At 34.9% G+C, this 17,640-nt stretch overlaps 1 protein-coding gene across 3 annotated transcripts in view; it reads right to left on the bottom strand.

Moving 5' to 3' along the window:
* The window catches only part of BCAS3 (breast carcinoma amplified sequence 3), a 507,686-nt gene that overhangs the window by 316,044 nt on the left and 174,002 nt on the right, over positions 1-17,640 (bottom strand). For all 3 annotated transcript variants that reach the window (XM_012648451.1, XM_012648453.1, XM_012648452.1), the window contains 3 exons: positions 17,505-17,629; positions 14,810-14,975; positions 12,867-12,967 (listed from right to left, as the gene is read on the bottom strand). In XM_012648451.1, the coding sequence (XP_012503905.1) occupies positions 12,867-12,967; positions 14,810-14,975; positions 17,505-17,629 (392 nt within the window). The remainder of the gene's footprint in view (positions 1-12,866; positions 12,968-14,809; positions 14,976-17,504; positions 17,630-17,640) is intronic.

The following is a 17,640-nucleotide window of genomic DNA, read 5'->3' as shown; positions in this document are numbered from 1 at the left end:
CTCTCCTAACATATTTCAGGTAAATTACTAACTTCCATTATTATATAACATAGGCACTGTATTAAGGCCACACAGTTACTGGTCGTCAAGTTTCTAACTCTTGGAAGGCTGCCCTTCAGCTGACATTTTGTGAAGCTCTGGAAATGATAGTTTTCTTACTTCCTGTCTATATTTCAGCCAATAATCACTATTCTACCTCCATCTTTTCCCAAGTCTACCTATGTACTGGGAGCTGGAGACAGAACCACTAGATATGCAGAGCTTTCTGGTAGGTGATCCAAATTTATATCACAAAAGAAATCTGGACTATAGTAACCAAAGAAGGGTCAAATACTTTTCCTGCTTGGTCACTACCAGTTTGGACAGAACAGAGGGCTAGAAGTCAGGTTTTTAACATGTCACAGATAACCTCCAGAGCCATCCTGAGCAGATGTGGCAAACACTTTCCAAAGATGATGGCTCTCTCTATGCACTATATCCAAGACTTTCTATAGTTCTCTACCAGGAAATGCAAAATCAGATATGAAGGCACACCATTTCTAGAAAACAAAATTTAAAAGCATGGCAAATTTTTAAAATTAGAATAACAAAGAAAGGAGAAAAAGAATACATTTATTTTCCAGTCATTAGGCTCCTCTTGGCCCATTTATGAACCATGCAAGACCAAAGAAAAAAAATTTGCCATAGTGATTTGGCACAGGCTGTGTATTTATTTAAAAACCTGCAATGTATACTAGTTCTTTAGACTACCACACGTCCCATTGTTTCATATGTCTGTTGAGAAAGGTGCCCTATGTGTCAGAAAAGCACATTGAATATTTTTCAATGACCCAGGGGGCAGAGGTCACTTATTATAAATTGATAATAAGACCTAATGCAGTGTTCAGGGTATGGACAAAGAAAGGGTCTATCCATAGCCCCTGGTGGATTGGTCATTCAGGCTTTTATTTCCTCTGCACACTTAATGGAGTCAAACGATTGACAGAAATTCTACAGAGAAGGCTGAAACTGAGAGAAACAACTGTGTTCTAACTCTGATAGACAAATACAAATAGTGACCCTGAAATGGCACCAGAACTCCTGTTACTACTAACATAGCAGACAGCTGTAGCATTCCCCCTAAATTTCCATTTAGTCATTTATTAGCAATTAACTTTACTGATGGAAGTGATGCTACATCAAACCATCAAGCTCCTGCCGACATCGACCCACTACGTTACTGTAGGTAAGCAGAGATAAACCATTCTATTTTAGCTCCTTGTTTTTTTAAAAAAGGGCAAACAGATATCCCTGTACCCTTAATCCCCTATCCCCACTAACCAGCTGTCAAAATGCACATTCAGGGATATTAGTATCTGTAAGAAATTTAAACTTAGGTGGGGTAGAGGAGATGATATCAGGAGCAGAGGTACTAATGGCTACAGGATTTATAACCAACAGATTATCTTTTTTTAATCTATCAGAATCAATGTCCTATCCCAGTCAAATGTGTCAATGCAACGCAATAAATATTATTAGCATCAATGAAAAAAATGCTTACTCTCAACTGCACCTGAAAAATAGCAGGTCATACAACAATCTGAAGAATATCAAGATATTAATATTACATAGAATTTTGTAAAATAAGGCTGGGTGTGGTGGCCCACACCTGTAATCCTAGTACTCTTGGGAGGCTGAGGCAGAAGGACTACTTGAGCTCAGGAGTTTGAGACCAGCCTGAGCAATTGCGAGACCAAATAGAAAAATTAGCTGGGTGTTGTGGCATGCGGCTGTAGTGCCAGCTACGCAGGAGGCTGAGGCAAGAGGATCGCCTGAGCCCAGGAGTTTGAGGCTGCAGTGAGCTACAATGATGCCACTGCACTCTATCCAGAGTGACAGTGGGAGACTCTGTCTCAAAAAAAAAAAAAGAAAAAATTAAAAAATTAAAAAAACTTTTTTTAAATTGTGTAAAATAAAGAAAGATATTTAAAAGTAAAAAGCAGCCCTTTAAGACACTTTCATTTTGTTTCACTTCAATTTTGAGAGCAATTATGACAGGAAGGTGGTGTGACATGTAAAAAAATTTTTTTTCCAACATGTAAATTCTAAAGCAAATGGCAGAAAATGCCAAGATTCACTTCAGAATGGGTATAGATTGTTAGGTCATTAAAAAAAAAAAAAAAAGGACTTTTAAAGTTGAAAGATCTCAAGATCAGCAATGATAGAAAAACTCAATGAACTCTTCCATAGGTCTTCAGATCTATGTAAAGATGTGGAAATAAATAAGAAGTATGTATCCCATAAGCACAAAGGGAAAGGGGTAATCTAATACAAACTTTTAAATCCACCATTTATAAAGCTTGCAGATTGTTGATGATACTTTCATTTAACTATCTGACATTTTTTCATTGAAAAGAAACTTTAATTTCACAATGATCCCCAAGCTATAAAACATACATGTGGCTAAATTCAGGCTCTATAAGTCTCAAATATTTAGTTTCTTGAAGAAAAACACCATTTCACTGAAATCATTTCTCTATGGAAGGACATATATCACTTTGTAAGTTAAGTATAAATTTGTGAAATTACCAATATAATTCAACCTTAAGTGTTTTCTTAACCACTTCAGATTTTCAAACCTGGATAGAGCAGTATGACACACCCTATGGCCAACAATGGACTATAAACACTCTTTAAATAAGTTCTACATTACAAGTTTCCTCTACAAGAGAAAAACATTTCTTTCTTCCCCTTCCACCCCTACCCACTCTTGGGCAAATATTTATTATGGACAATGCAAGGAAATATTGTTGAGTACCTCCATCATATTTGGTACATACCACAATAGCAATGCAATCCAGGATGTTAGGTTAAAACTAATGTGACATTTGAAAGGGAGTAGCTCGAAAGAAAATTGCTGCATATTTAATAGCTTTTCCAGGGCACTGACAATACCCATGGTAGAAAAGACCAAAATTTTTTAAAAAGAAAGCTTTTTGTATCATTGTCCTTTTTGTAGGAGGGGAGGAAGAGAGCTGGTAATAGCAATATGCAGAAAATATATCACCAATGGATTGCAAAACCAATGAAACAACAGGATAGTAAAATATTTTAAAATGGCTTCTTTCTAAATCCAAACGTGACTTTATATTAGAATGAAAAATATTGGTTCTTTCTGGTCTCATGGTTGTGTCAGCAGTACAAAATTTAGCTGGGAATCAAGATCCCTAGAAGCTAACCTTAATCATGTTGCTAACTTATGATTTTAGTACTTCTATGTGTAAGACAAAGCTCAATAATAGCTTTAAGTCCTATCTGCTTCACTGTACATAAAGATCAAAATAAAAATGCTAGTGAAGTCCAAGAGAATAGTGAAGCAGTCACATTTTTTAAAGCAGATAAATCAATAGACAGCCCAGCTACTCAAAAGAAACAAAGACCTAGTTGTCTTTAGTATAATAAAAACTAAGATTTTGTCAAAGTAACACTACTACTTCAAAGTCAGGCTAGATATTTTAGAATGATTAATTCAATTCAGGATCCTCTTTTCTAATTTCCAAATCATTGTCCCAAGACTTTCATTACACCATGCTCTGCAGTAGTTCCTACTAAATCACTTGCTTTTACTTCTCATCTGCTGCCTTCTAACATGACATGCTGTCTAAGGTTCCATGATAGTCCACATGGTCAAACACGTAGATAATGAAGAACGAAATAAAAAAATACAAAAAAGACCCAAATAAAACTTATGGAGCTGAAAACTGGTATCTGAAGTAGAAAAATACTGAATGAAATTAATAGCAAAGAAGAGGAATTAATATACTTTCAGATATAGAAATAAAAACTACACAAAATCAAACACAGAAAGACTGAGAAAACTGAACAAAGATTCAGTGACCTGGGAAAGTATTAAGTGGTTACCATAAATGTAACTGGAGTCCAAAAGACAGAAGGATGGAGACAGAAAAATATTTGAAGATATAATTGCATAAAAATTTCCAAGTGTAATGGAAATGATAAACCCACAGATCCAAGAATTCCACAAACCCTAAGCAGAAGACAGACACATCATGGCTTCACAGATTTTTCTCTACTGTCTTTATGTTTTCTATTTCACTGATTTACACTCTGATCTTTATTATTTCCTTTTTCCCTATTTTCTTTGTTCTGCTTTAATTTGTTCTACTTTTTCTAGTTTCTCGATGTGGAAAGTGAGGTCACTGATTTCAGACCTTTCCCCTTTATAAAATAGTCATTTAGCCCTGTGAATTTCCCCTTGAGCACTAATTTAGTGCCATCTCACAAATTCTTCTGTTTTTCTTTAAAGTTTTTATTTTGAAATGATTAAAGATTCACAAGAAGTTACAAAACAATACAGCGATGTTCTGTGTAACCTTCACTCGGCTGCAAAACCAGAAAATTGCCATTGGTACAATCCAGACACTTATTCAGATGTTATAAGATTTACATACACAGTTTTACACTCATTTTATGTGTGTGTGGATCTATCCAATTTTATCACATGGTGTAACCTCCACTACAATCAACTTTACAGAACTGATCCATCACAAGGATCTACCTTGTGCTAATCCTCTCTAGGGGCATTCAACTCCCTCTCTCCCACCCTGTCCCTAAGCCCTGGTCACCCCTAATCTGCTAACCATCCTTATAATTTTGTCATCTTAAGAATGTTATATAAATGAAAGCATGCAATATGCAAACTTCTGAGATTGGCTTTTTTTACTTGGGATAATTTCCTTGAGAGTAATCAAACTTGTTGCATGACCTAGCTCAATCCACATTTATTATTTTTTTTTACTGAGTGGTATTCAAAGATACGGATATATTCTGATTTCAAGTTCATTCCATTTAAAATAATTTCTAAGTTCCCTTTTGATATCTGCTATGAATCATAACTTATTTGAAAGTGTGTTAGTTTCTAAATATTTGTGGATTTTTCTAGAGATCTGTTATTCATTTCTTTGACTCCTTTGTGATCAGAGAATATACTTTGTATAACTTGAAACGTTTTGAATTTGAGATATGTTTTATGGCCCAAGTCTAACATGGTCAATGTTCCCTGTGCACTTGTGAAGAATGTGTGTTCTGTTGTTGGGTGAGGTGTTCTACTTAGTCTGATACTAACGTAGCAACTCCAAGTTGTAAAGTGTTTCTCATAAGTAGCATATTAATCAGGGCTTGCCTTTAAATCCAGTTTGACAATCTGATTTTTTATTAGGATGATTAGATCATTTACAACCAATGCGAGCAATGGTATGGTTAGAATTACATCATCTTGTTTCCATTTTATTTCCTTTGCTGGTTTATCAGATACACCGCTTTGTTTTTGTTATTTTAGTAGTTGCTTTTGTGTTCATTATTTCTAACTTATCGCAGTTTACATTCAGGTAATATTATACCACTTACATAAACTATAAAAACCCTACCATAGGACAGTCCCATTTCCCACCCTCTCGGCCTTTATGCTTTTGTTGTCATACATTTTATTTTAATTTATACATATATACATTTTTAAGGACTACAATACACTCATATTATTCTTCTGTTAACAGCAAATTACATTTTAAAACAATTATTAATACATTTAAAATTTTTACAAATTAGAAAAAGATCTCATCTATTTACCTATGTTTTCACCATTGCTGGTGCTCTTAATCCCTTTCCCTTTGGAGTAATTTTTCTTCTGCTCGAAGGGCTTCCTTTGACATTTCATATGGAGCATGTCTATAGCTGATAGATTCTTTAAGCTTTCACACATCTAAAAAATTTTTTATTTTGCCTTCATTTTAAAAGATTTTTGGAGGTACAGAATTCTGTGTTGACAGTTGTTTTCCTTCAGTAAGTAAAAGAAATCTGTTTCTTTGTTCCTTGATATGTAGCATTTCTATTTCTCTTGCTGCTTTTAATATTTTTCTCTTTATCAATGATTTTGAGCAAATTCATTATGATGTGCTTTAGTGTATGGCTTTCTTCAGGATTCTTCAAATTTATTGACCTTGTTCTATCTGTGGTTTTATAGTTTCTATCAAATTTGGAAATTTTTTTGCCTATTATTTCCTCTGCCCCACCAACCCTTCTTTAAGAACTCTGATTACTAGTATATGTTGTCCCAGAGTTTGCTGATACATTTTTAAAATTCTGTTTTTCTTTCTGTTTCATTTTAGATAATTTCTCTTGTTCTATCTTTAACTTCACTAATATTTTCTTCTGCAACTCATAATCTATCTTCAATCTTATGCAATGGAGCTTTCTCCTCAGACATTGAGTTTTTCATAACTAGAAGTTTTTTATATTTAGGTCTAAGTATCCATTTACTATATTCAGAGATAAGTTTTTATTTCTACATTTCTACTTAACTTTTTGAACATATGGAATACAGTTATAATAACTATTTTAGTGTCACAATCCTGATCCTGTGTGACTATATGTGCCCTCTAAGACTCTCTAACAGTTGTATCCTAGGCTTCGGATAGTTTCCTCATACCCATCAGAATTGTTGAATACTAGTGGAGGAGTGGAGGATTCTCTGCAGATCTTCAGAGTTTTCTGTCTGTGTAGATCTCCCCTGTCTGATATCCTCCCCAACAAATTCTAGGTCAGGGTGTGAAAACAGTAAATATTTTGGGTTTCATGGGTCATATGGTCTCAGTTACTATTACTCAACTCTGTGTTATAGGTTAAAAGTGGTGATAGACAATACAGATAAATGAAATGAGGTGGCTGTGTTCCAGTGAAACTTTATTTACAATAAGAGTAAAAGGCAGTTTGCTGGCACCTGCTCTTCTTTGGTCCTACTGGACTCACAGTTCTGTCTCCTCAACTCAGGGAGTCCTCTGGGTTCCATGTGACTTCCCCCTAACAGTGACACAGCCTAGAAACTTTCAAGGTAATAAACTGAGGCAACTGCAGGGCTTGTCTCACTTGTTTACCATCTCTCAGGGATCACTGTCCTTCATTCCCTAATGCCAAGAGACTTGAAAACAGTTGTTTCATATATTATTTCCATTTCTGTTTGTTGTTGATTCAGGTAGGAAAGTAAATCTGTTCCTGTTATTCCATCTCAGTGGGGAGCTACGATTCAACTAGAAACTCAAGAAATACTTAATGAAATTAAAGAACACTATTTTCCTCCAAAAATTTGAGATCAAATTGAAATATCTAAAAGGTTCTACCTTCCCTATATTGTCTTTAAAGGTAGAAGAAAAACTTATACTCCCAATAAAACAGAGGAAGTTCCATGGATCCAAATCACTTTTCTATTGCATATCAAAGGTATATGTCTGTAGAATGAATGTATATTTCTATTTCTGTTACGAATAAAACTCAGTAAGTGTAGGGAGAACTTCTCACATACCCAGAGACTGTCTACTTAGAAATAAGTCCAGTCTGATACCCACTCCCCCACAAAGCTAGTTAATGTCAGCAACTTAAAAATACAGCTGCTGCCAAATTACCTGAAAGAAAAGGAGGAAACATTAATTTTCCTCAAAATAAAGCTTTCCCAAGTCAACCCAGTAAACCCTGTTTTTAATTTACAAATTGGAAGCTCTAAAGCAGACTAAAGAAAAAGTTATTGTCTATTTGGGATCATAGTCAAAGCTGGCTGATATTTATTGATTTGTTCTACGGTTTATCTTTGTTTTTGGCAAAGGAATACACTGAAACAAATGCCTATGTTAGAAAAAGGAGTAAATATAGTGCTAACACAAAAATTACTAATGTCTTCTGATGTGATCTTTTTATAAACTAGTCCCCAAACTTTTATGACCAAAGCAAAACATCTTTTGGATTATAGATTCTTGAGTTTTATCTTACTGAGCTAAACTGCAAGACTAGACTACCATCTATACATTCAGTTTGCATATATAAATTAATCTATGAAATTGCTTATATTAGACTTTTTTACTTATTAAAAATGGCAATTTCTTAAGGTTCGACCCAATAACAAAAAAATCATCTCTGCTTCTATAGTGACCTCTGTATGAAGCATTCTAGTATGATCCAATTTATGATACACCAAAATTCCTCAATTTGGTGTATCAATTTATGATACGGCAAAATTCTTCAATATATGTCAAAATTCCTCTAGTTTGGTTATTCCATCCCATTAATATAAGTAGGAAATGTTACTAGAGTTAAGAATACAGAATTTTACTTCGTTTACATTAAGGTTAGGTTAGGTAAGAAGTCTTTAGCATGTGGCAACAAGCCACCCTTTTGCCACATATGCAGAACTTTGTTTATCAACTAGCAGTGTATTTATTATGGTTACAGAACTGGAAAGGGAGTGGAGATTCCTTGCTAAACATCCTGCTCTCCAACTCTTTTCTCACAGAGACAAAGTCTCTTTCCCATTTCCATCATTCTTTGTCTACTATTATTATAATTTCCGGAGTTTGTAAAAGTCTGCTTCACTTGATGCGCAGATCCAAATACAACAAAAGAAAATATTCACAATGTTTGTGAAGTTTGTATTAGAGTTCTACTAAAAAGTTAAACAGTCAATCTTCTGTATTCATGGGTTCCGTGTCTATGGATTCAACCAAGCACAGCCTGAAAATTTTCAGGAAAAAAAGGATGGCTGTGCCTGTACTTAACATGTATAGACTTTTTTCTTGTAATTATTCCTAAACAATACAGTATAACAACTATTTACATAGCACTTACATTGTATTAGGTATTATAAGTAATATAGAGATGACAAAGTATATGGGAAGATGTACTTAGGTCCTATGCAAATAATATACCAATAAGGGACTTGAGCATCCGTGGATTTTGGTATTCAGTGGGGGTCCTGGAACCAATCCCCCACAGATGACTGTGTTTGAAAATACTTTCAGAAAGATATTTCTAAAGTCTTCATTTATTTGAAGTCTTTAATTTGGAAAATAAGAGATGGTTTTCAATATGGTTAAGTAAAACAAAAAACTTCCTGGCACCAGGTATGGTATAGTTGTGTTTTAAGAGGTACAATATCTTTTCAAAGGCTTCAGTAAGGGAAACTGGAGAGAAAGAGAGTAATAAAGTCTTTGTAATAAGGCTCTAACTTGCAGAAATGGTGCAACAGATGGGCAGGTAAAGGCAATCTTTTGAAACTGGCACTATTATTGCTTTTACTAATTATATCTCAATCTTTTACTGCACTGACCCGAATGTCCATGTTTTGCATATTTAATTGCTTTAGTCACGAAACATACTGGCACGTCCAGAACTCTCAAGCAAATAGCTTATCTCTATATGTAGAAAACGTGACTTTAAAATCTAGGCTATACGTATTTCACTCTGGATATAAAGAAGCAGTATAATAATTATTACAGAATTATCTGTCTCTTAGATTTTTACATATTAAATTATATCTGTAGTTACATTTTACAAAACATATTAATTATTGTCTGTCACTTAGATAACAGGTATTTACAACATGATCAGAATCACATAGTCAGAATAGGTATTCCATTATTATTGCCAAATACTAAAGGGTTTTATAAATTTTATTAAAATCCCAGAAGTCCATTATTTGAAAATATGCACTTCTGAGATAAGAAACAAAGGCATATAATAATGCTTAAATGTATATATTGTTTTGTAGTTTTTAAAAAGACTTTAGCATCACTTCATTGATCATAACACCTCTTAAAAGAGCAAGTATTATAATTGATACTTTACATTTATCAAGTTGAAGGGTGGTTTAGAACTGAAACCCAGGCCTTTCATCCTTATCCCAATACTAGTCCATCTGGAATTCAATAGGCTTACAATGAAATGCATTACACAATAAGTTATTGGAAACTGTGATTAAGCAAAATGACATATAATGAAACCAATTGTAACACAGGCTAATTGATATAAACAAAATTTAAGTTCCCATGGTGTATTTCTGGTCACAAAAACATCTCCAAACTTCTAAATGAAAACTCAAAACACTTCTAATATTAAACACTGAATTAAGTGTAAGCTATACATACATTTTAAAAAGATTAATAAAAGTAATATAATTATTTACCCAATTTTTGGTGAATCAGTGAGTGATGATGGTCATGGCGGTGGTGAGTTAAATCAAAGAATAAATGTTTGCAAACTAAAAATTGTCAGGAGCACGTCCTACCATGACAAAGTTCAAAAACAATAATATGGAGGGCTTGTTGAGCACTTTTCTCATAAATACAGCATGATTTCTCATAAATGATGCCAACGTATGATTATCATATATTTGTATGATTTATTACATATTTTAAGAATTTTTATTTTACGATAGTTTGAATTCATTCATTCAGAGTCCCATGTGGCTAGAGCCTATCCCAGCAGCTCGGGGTGCAATGTGGGACCCAACTCAAGACAGCATGCCATTCCACTGCAAGGTGCACTCACACATGCACCCACACTCACACACACACACACTCACTCAGACTGGGACACAATGTAGACATGCCAATTAATCTAACACGCACGTCTTTGGTATGTGGGAGAAAACCAGAGAAAACCCAAGCAGATATGAGGAGAACATGCAAACCCCATGCAGGCAGTCGTCCTGGGCAGGAAGCAATTTTTTTCTTATCAATGTTATAACAAAACAACGAATGAACTGATGTAATTTGAGGACCTGTCCTATTCTGTATTTTAATTAGAAATCACAGAATCATGAGTAACTATTTTTTTTCAAATTGTCTCTAATTCTATTCTATTCCCACTCTTCAGCACCTTACAGGTCTGTCCTGTTTTTTTCTCTGCAATACAGCCTTAATTAAAGGTCTCATTTTGCTCCAGGATCACCTAACCTCCACTACCTTCCTCTGAACCTCCTGCTGCAATGCTACCACAGTGATCTTTCTAAAACACAATTCTGATAGTTTCATTCCTATGACTGAAAACATTTGATGGCTTACTACTGCCAACAGTGGTGATTCTTAAACTATATAACTGGAGATTTTTGTTGTTCTAAGAACTAGATGAGGGTATTTAGGGTAGCTAAAATCAACCACCATGTAATGTCAATCAGCTTAATCATTGGGACAAGAAAAATTAAGAGAGACAGTTATACTTTTTAGCCCATATCTTTTTCTTAAATATTTCAGATTTTTTACCGTTTGTCTACTAAACAGACCTAATAGATATGAAAATAACAAAACAAAAACCAGTATTAACTCTGAGTGAACTGTGCTTAATTCAACAATTAGTTATTTTTGCCCCTTTGAGAGGTAGTAGAAAACATACTCATGATTTTTATTTCATATCATATACCTGTCATGTTTTTTCCAGTCCATGAGATAGTTAAATTACGCTTAAAAATGTAGAAACTGGCCGGGTGCGGTGGGAGGCCTAGCACTTTGGGAGGCCGAGGCGGGCGTATTGTTTGAGCTCAGGAGTTCGAGACCAGCCTGAGCAAGAGCGAGACCCCATCTCTACTAAAAATAGAAAGAAATTAATCGGACAACTAAAAATATATAGAAAAAATTAGCCGGGCATGGTGGCACATGCCTGTAGTCCCAGCTACTCAGGAGGCTGAGGCAGGAGGATCGCTTGAGCCCAGGAGTTTGAGGTTGCTGTGAGCTAGGCTGACGCCACGGCACGCTAGCCCAGGCAACACAATGAGACTCTGTCTCAAAAAAAAAAAAAAAAAAAAAAATGTAGAAACTAACAACTTCTACATTCTCTGCTTCTTGAACCAATCTGAAACCACTTATGTATTACCCTTCTGTGTTGCCTTTGGCAACTTATGTCACTGCTCTCATAGTTCAATGTATAACCCTCCACTGAGACACCTATCCCATTTTATTTTTTATTAAACATCTGTCTTCCAAATTAGTGAGTTCATTGAGGACAGAAGCAATACACTATTTATCTTTAAATCACAAGGGCCTGACACATAGTAGGCACTCAATAAAAATGCACTAGAAGAAGGAGTAAGTTCAACTAAATGAGAGAGCAAGACTGCCAACTATTTATTACAGTTGTGGAGTTTCATAACTTTAGAGCAAAGTCTATAAAATTTCCAGTATAATATATAACACATTATAAAAATAAAATAAAATAGTTCTACAACAGTTTTAATTCATGCTTTATAATATACCAGGCAAGATAATAAGTTGAATACAACAAACTCTATTAAAAACATGTCAATGTTGATTTTTAGAAATTTTCTTAAAAACATGCAGTACTCAGAGGCATCGAGTTAAATTAAGGATTCAGTCTATCCTACAAAATTGAATTATAATTAGAAAGAATTTTTAATTCTATGAACACAAAGTAGATAATAAATATTAAATTGTCTTTTCATGTCTCCCATATTAAAGGCTGTACTTAGCTCCCTGAACCCAGGTCAGTCTCTACTGATGTCAGGGCTTAGACATGAAAGTACACAAACAAACAAAAAAACCAATGTAGCTGAAATCATTACTTCATTATTGCAAGTGAAATTCTACAAAAAGAAAAATCTGCTGGCATAGCTTTCACAATGAAAAGTGCAAGTGTAAAAACTATGCCAGCAGGTTTTTCTTCAAGTGCAAAGGTTTTTCTATGTTAGAAACAGATGCCAAGCTTTATGAAACTGTTTATTATATAATAACATTCTCATGCTGTTTTGTTTTGTTTTTTTTAAATTTTTGAGCCCACCAGATATTCTCCATCAACTTAACTATTATCATCGCAGGTTTATGTTCCTGGGTACAACATATAAGCAGCCAGAGACATACTTAATGCGTGCTAAGGCTTATGGTTTACATTTCTATTAAATATCTTACTTGCCTCAGATTGATTGTTTAAGGCCTATGGCCTATAGACCAGTGGTAATGGCTGCTTTAAAAGCCAGCATTTTAAGATGAAATCTGAATAGACCATACGAAAGGAAAAAAACAATCTGAACTACTTACGGCCAGCAAGCAGGAACTGATAATACTGTACTGCATCTGCAGCGAGGAGCAGAGGGTGGTTTGCATTAAATGGTGGTTGCAATTCATTCCATTGAGGGGTTCTAAGGAAACAGCAGAAGAATATTAATATTTAAGCTTAATAGATGGGATATAAATCACCATGACAGTCATCACTGATGAACACTGATTTAAAGTCACACTATTTTTGTGATCATTAAAATAAACTTGTAATCATTAAAATGAACGTGCTGAAACCTGAAACACAAGGCCATCTGCTCAAAAAGAACAAAAAGGTGGCAGGCAGTGTTTCACACAAATAAGATGAAGTCAATAGTAGCTTAACAGCAGAAGACCCTCGAATAGGATAGACAAGACATTCAGAAGATTAAACAGAGAGGAAGTGTAGAATTCAAATGTTACAACTAAGTAGTCCTAATTTTATGTAATTTCTAACCTCTTTATTCTTAAAGTATGTATATTTTTAAAATAAAATAAGACAGGTAAAAACAATTCAAAAAACAGTTGTGTAAATGGATGACTTATTATGGATCAAATTAGCATCTGAGTTTCAAAATAAGTCACTATTTCAACAATGATAGTGCAGTAATTTTAATCAGATCTGCCCACTCCTATATAAGCTTGATAAATCAGATATTGATCAGATCAATCCAGCACAGTAAAGCGGTAGTAAAGAATGCTGGAGCCTACAAAAATCAATATAAGAATATTTTAAAATGTCAAAAGGACAGGGATCATTTTCATATCCATTTTTGTCTGTTTCCTTCGATATATGTCAGGAGCAATTTTTTCTCTCCTAGACAATGAACTATTTATTAAGCAGGTTTTATTCCAGGTTTCATTTTTCCATCTTTGTGCTAGTTTATAAAGAGTCTAATCATTATGCATTTTTAAGATGGACTTAGATTCTTAATAAACATTTCTATGATGCTTAACCATTGTATCTTGGAGAATCACTTTAAAGGAAACCTTCAAGTCATTTATATCAGTTTCTATTCCCCCTCCCCCCTTAATGGCTGTCTCAACGCTACGCTCTATTTTCAGTGAGCATGAGACTGCAAATAGGGGAAGCACATTTCCAAGAAAAGGTACACAAAGGTACAAAGAGAAAGGAATTCAAATGGAGATATTCTCCAAGGGATAAACCCAAGACAATTGAAAACATATGTCCACACAAAAAACTGTACAGGAATGTTCATAGCAACATTACTAATGTTAGCTACAAAGTGGGACTGTCCATCAACTAATAAACGGACAAACAGTATGTGGTATAACCATATAATGGAGTACTATATGGCCATAAAAGGGAAGGAAGTTATGATATATGCTACAACGTGGATAGACCTTGAAAACAGGCTAAGTGAAAGATGCCAGACACAAAAAGTCAAATACTGTATGTTCCTACTTATATGAAATAATCACAGCAGGCAAATCCACAGAGACAGAAAGTAAATTCGTGGTTGCCTAGGGCTGAAGGGTTTGGAGAAAATGGGGACTGACTGCTAATGGGTATGGGGTTTCTTTCTGGGATGAGGAAATTGATTGTACTGATGGGTACACAGCTTTTTGAAAAGTCACTTACAGTTAATTTTATTATATGTAAAATATGTTAAATGAAAAAGTAATAAACTATCATTTTGCTAGATGAAAGAAGCCAGACCCAAAAAAAGTATATACTATATGATTCCATTTATATAGAATCCTAGAAACTATAAACTAATCCATAGAGACAAGGAGGGACAAAAGGAAGAGATTACAAAGGGGCACAAAGAAACATTTGGGAGTGATGGATACATTTATTATGTTAATTGTGGTAATGATTTCACAGCTGTACACATATATCAAAATTTATCAAATGGTACACTTTTAATCTTCCACATCTCAATAAAGTTCTTAAAAAGAGAAAAAAAGAAAGGAGATACTACCTAACCAGAGTCCAGCTGGCTCGAGGTGATGTCATCATTTCCAGTGGAGTGTCATCACTAATCTTGGGGGCAGTGCTGAGGGGCCGCGGCTCTATCATGTGCTCCACTAAGGTTCCATAGCAACTGATAATGTACAGGGACTCAACTACAACTTGTTTGGATTGGTCTATAAACAGAGAAACAGAATCTGGATGTGTGATAATGTCATAAAAGGAACACAGCATAATTTTTACAAGTATTTGCTTATTAATCTGCTCCTGAGGCTGATCAGAGAAAATGAAAAGACAGGAATTTTTTTTAATATCGTGCTTGCTCTTTGCCTAAAGGTTGCCTCTTATAAGTAGATGCTAATGAATTTGAAAATCTCTATGCTACCAAATATTTTCAATTCTCAAGCAATTTATTTCAAAAATGACATACCTAAGGCCAAAATTTTAATGTAGTGAAAAAGTCTTTTGTATTTGTCTACCATGAAATTTGTCCTACATTATGAAAAATTAACAATATCAGGTAGGACAGGGAAAGACTGACCGAAAAGGCATAATGTATTAGTTACATTGGATAAGTACCAACTGAACTGCATGAAAGGCTAGTTGTATGCCTAAATCAGCCTGATGTCCCATCAACTTTCTCTCAGAAACTTAAATTTAAAACTTAAATTTCTGGATCAAAATTAACAAAAAAAAAAGCACATGATGTGTAAATGTAGGTTCATCAGTTGAAACAAATATACCACTGTGGTGGGGGGTGTTGATAAATGGAGGAGGCTTTGCATGTCTGGGGACAGGAAGTATATGGGAAGTCTCTGTACCTTCTGCTCAATTTAGCTGTGAATCTAAAACTGCTCTAAAAAATAAAAGTCTATTTTACACACACACCCACACCCACACCCACACCCACACCCACACACACAGACCCTCCACTAAATCCTCTTACTTCTTTTCTTTGAATAGGATCACTGGCCCTCTGTGGTAAATGAAGATCAACCACACTTCGAGAAGTCAGGTGCTGAATATGGATCTAATCAACTGACTTTATAAGGAATACATATGTACTCACTACCAAAACAGGTTTAGTCCTCTATCTTGGGTTTTACAGTAAACCTAGGAGCATATAAAATCACTCATGAATGCTGGGTGGGTCATCTTATCTCTATGTCAGACGAATCAATTACAGCTGATTTGAGAAAATGGCTAATGACCAGCCAGTGGGACATAAAGGAGTAGCAAGTTAAAAGGGTAATTAGAACAGAAGGGAGAAACATTTGAAATCGAGCTTCACAGAAGGTTTTAACTAGTAACAAAAAGTCCTTTCGATAGCATCATTAAACCTAAGGAGGTAACAAAAAAATAAAGATGGGATAAGGAAATGGAAGCCTTGCATACTTTACAGTATCCTCTCCCACTTAGGTAAGGAACCTGCTGTGCCTGAGATCCTATTACCAAGGAAAGGGTCACTGAAAGGCGATAACAAGAGAAAGGGCTGATGTCTGGCTGCCAGTATTAAGCATAAAGGAGAGCCATTTTGTCAAGAACAATACAGCCTGTGGAACTCACCAGAGAAGTGCCCCAGTAACAACGCAGGTTGTGACCTACTTTAATAATACTAAAATAATGAGAAAATCATAACTTAACATTCTAAATTACATGCTTGGTTCATTAATGTAGGCATTCTCTTCTATACAGAGACAATAAGGAAACACACTAGAACATCAATCCCAGAAATGTTTTAGATATTGATCCTGGTGATCAAAGCAAAGATTTAAAAAATAACTACAGTAATTCCCCCCCCCCATGTGCAATTCAGTTTCAGTTACCTGTGGTCAACCTCGGTCTGAAAATATTAAATAGAAAATTCTACAAATAACTCAAAAGCTTCAAATTGTACACTGAGTAGCATGATGAAATCTCACGCTGTCCCATTCTGTCCTGCCTGGGGCATGAATCATCCCTTTGTCCGGTGTATCGACACTGTATATGTTACCAGTCCGTTAGTCACTTAGTAACTGTCACAGTTATCAGATAAAAAAATATAGTACTGTACAGGGTTCAGTACTATTCAAGGTTTCGGGCATCTACTGGGGGTGCTGGAATGTATGCCCCAAGGATAAGGAGGGACTACTGTATATCAACTCAAAGGAGCAATGGTGACCACAAAGCTGACCTTATTTCTCAGCGCCAGGCTGTTTTTCATCATGTTTTAAAAACATGGCAGAGTTGTTGGTTATTTTTAAGATTTAATGTTAGAAAATCTGGTTTCAAACTCTGATTCAATCACATGCTTACTAGTGCTTTTAGCTAAGATATTTAAATTTGGTGATCTCAAGTTCATCTCTAAAACAGGGATAACAGGCTTTCCCTCTCCACACTTCATAGACAATGAAGTCAAATTAGCTTGTAAAAATATAAAAGTTATAAAATGGGTATGGAATTGATAGCACTGAGATCATCTGTAGACTGTTACCCTAAAAAACAAAACAAAATCACTCAATGGACAATTCATTTCACATCTATAGTGAGAGGATAGTTTTTCTTCTTGATCAGGCTCGTGTAGTTGAGGAGAGACATGCTAATTAAATGGAAAAATAGGTTTCTGAACTATCGGGTATAAGATTATTCTCGAAGAATTGTTATCAATTTTCTTTAAGAATCAAAAGTTACACATGGAAAGTTTGAGCATCAGTAAAAATACATACCTTTTTCTCTTTTCAGACCTGCATTATTTGCAAACCATGACCTGGATGTCCCAAAAATAGCAGCCACGCAAAACTCTCCGCCCATTGATTTGCTGGGTGAAATTTGTGGAGGAGGTTTAACTTTGCTTAAAAAATA

The sequence above is a fragment of the Propithecus coquereli genome, unplaced genomic scaffold (assembly GCF_000956105.1).
Source record: "Propithecus coquereli isolate 6110/MARCELLA unplaced genomic scaffold, Pcoq_1.0 Scaffold285, whole genome shotgun sequence".
In the NCBI taxonomy this organism is placed as follows: domain Eukaryota; kingdom Metazoa; phylum Chordata; class Mammalia; order Primates; family Indriidae; genus Propithecus; species Propithecus coquereli.
The sequence above is the reverse complement of the archived record's forward strand: the minus strand, read 5'-3'. Positions and strand labels throughout refer to the sequence as shown.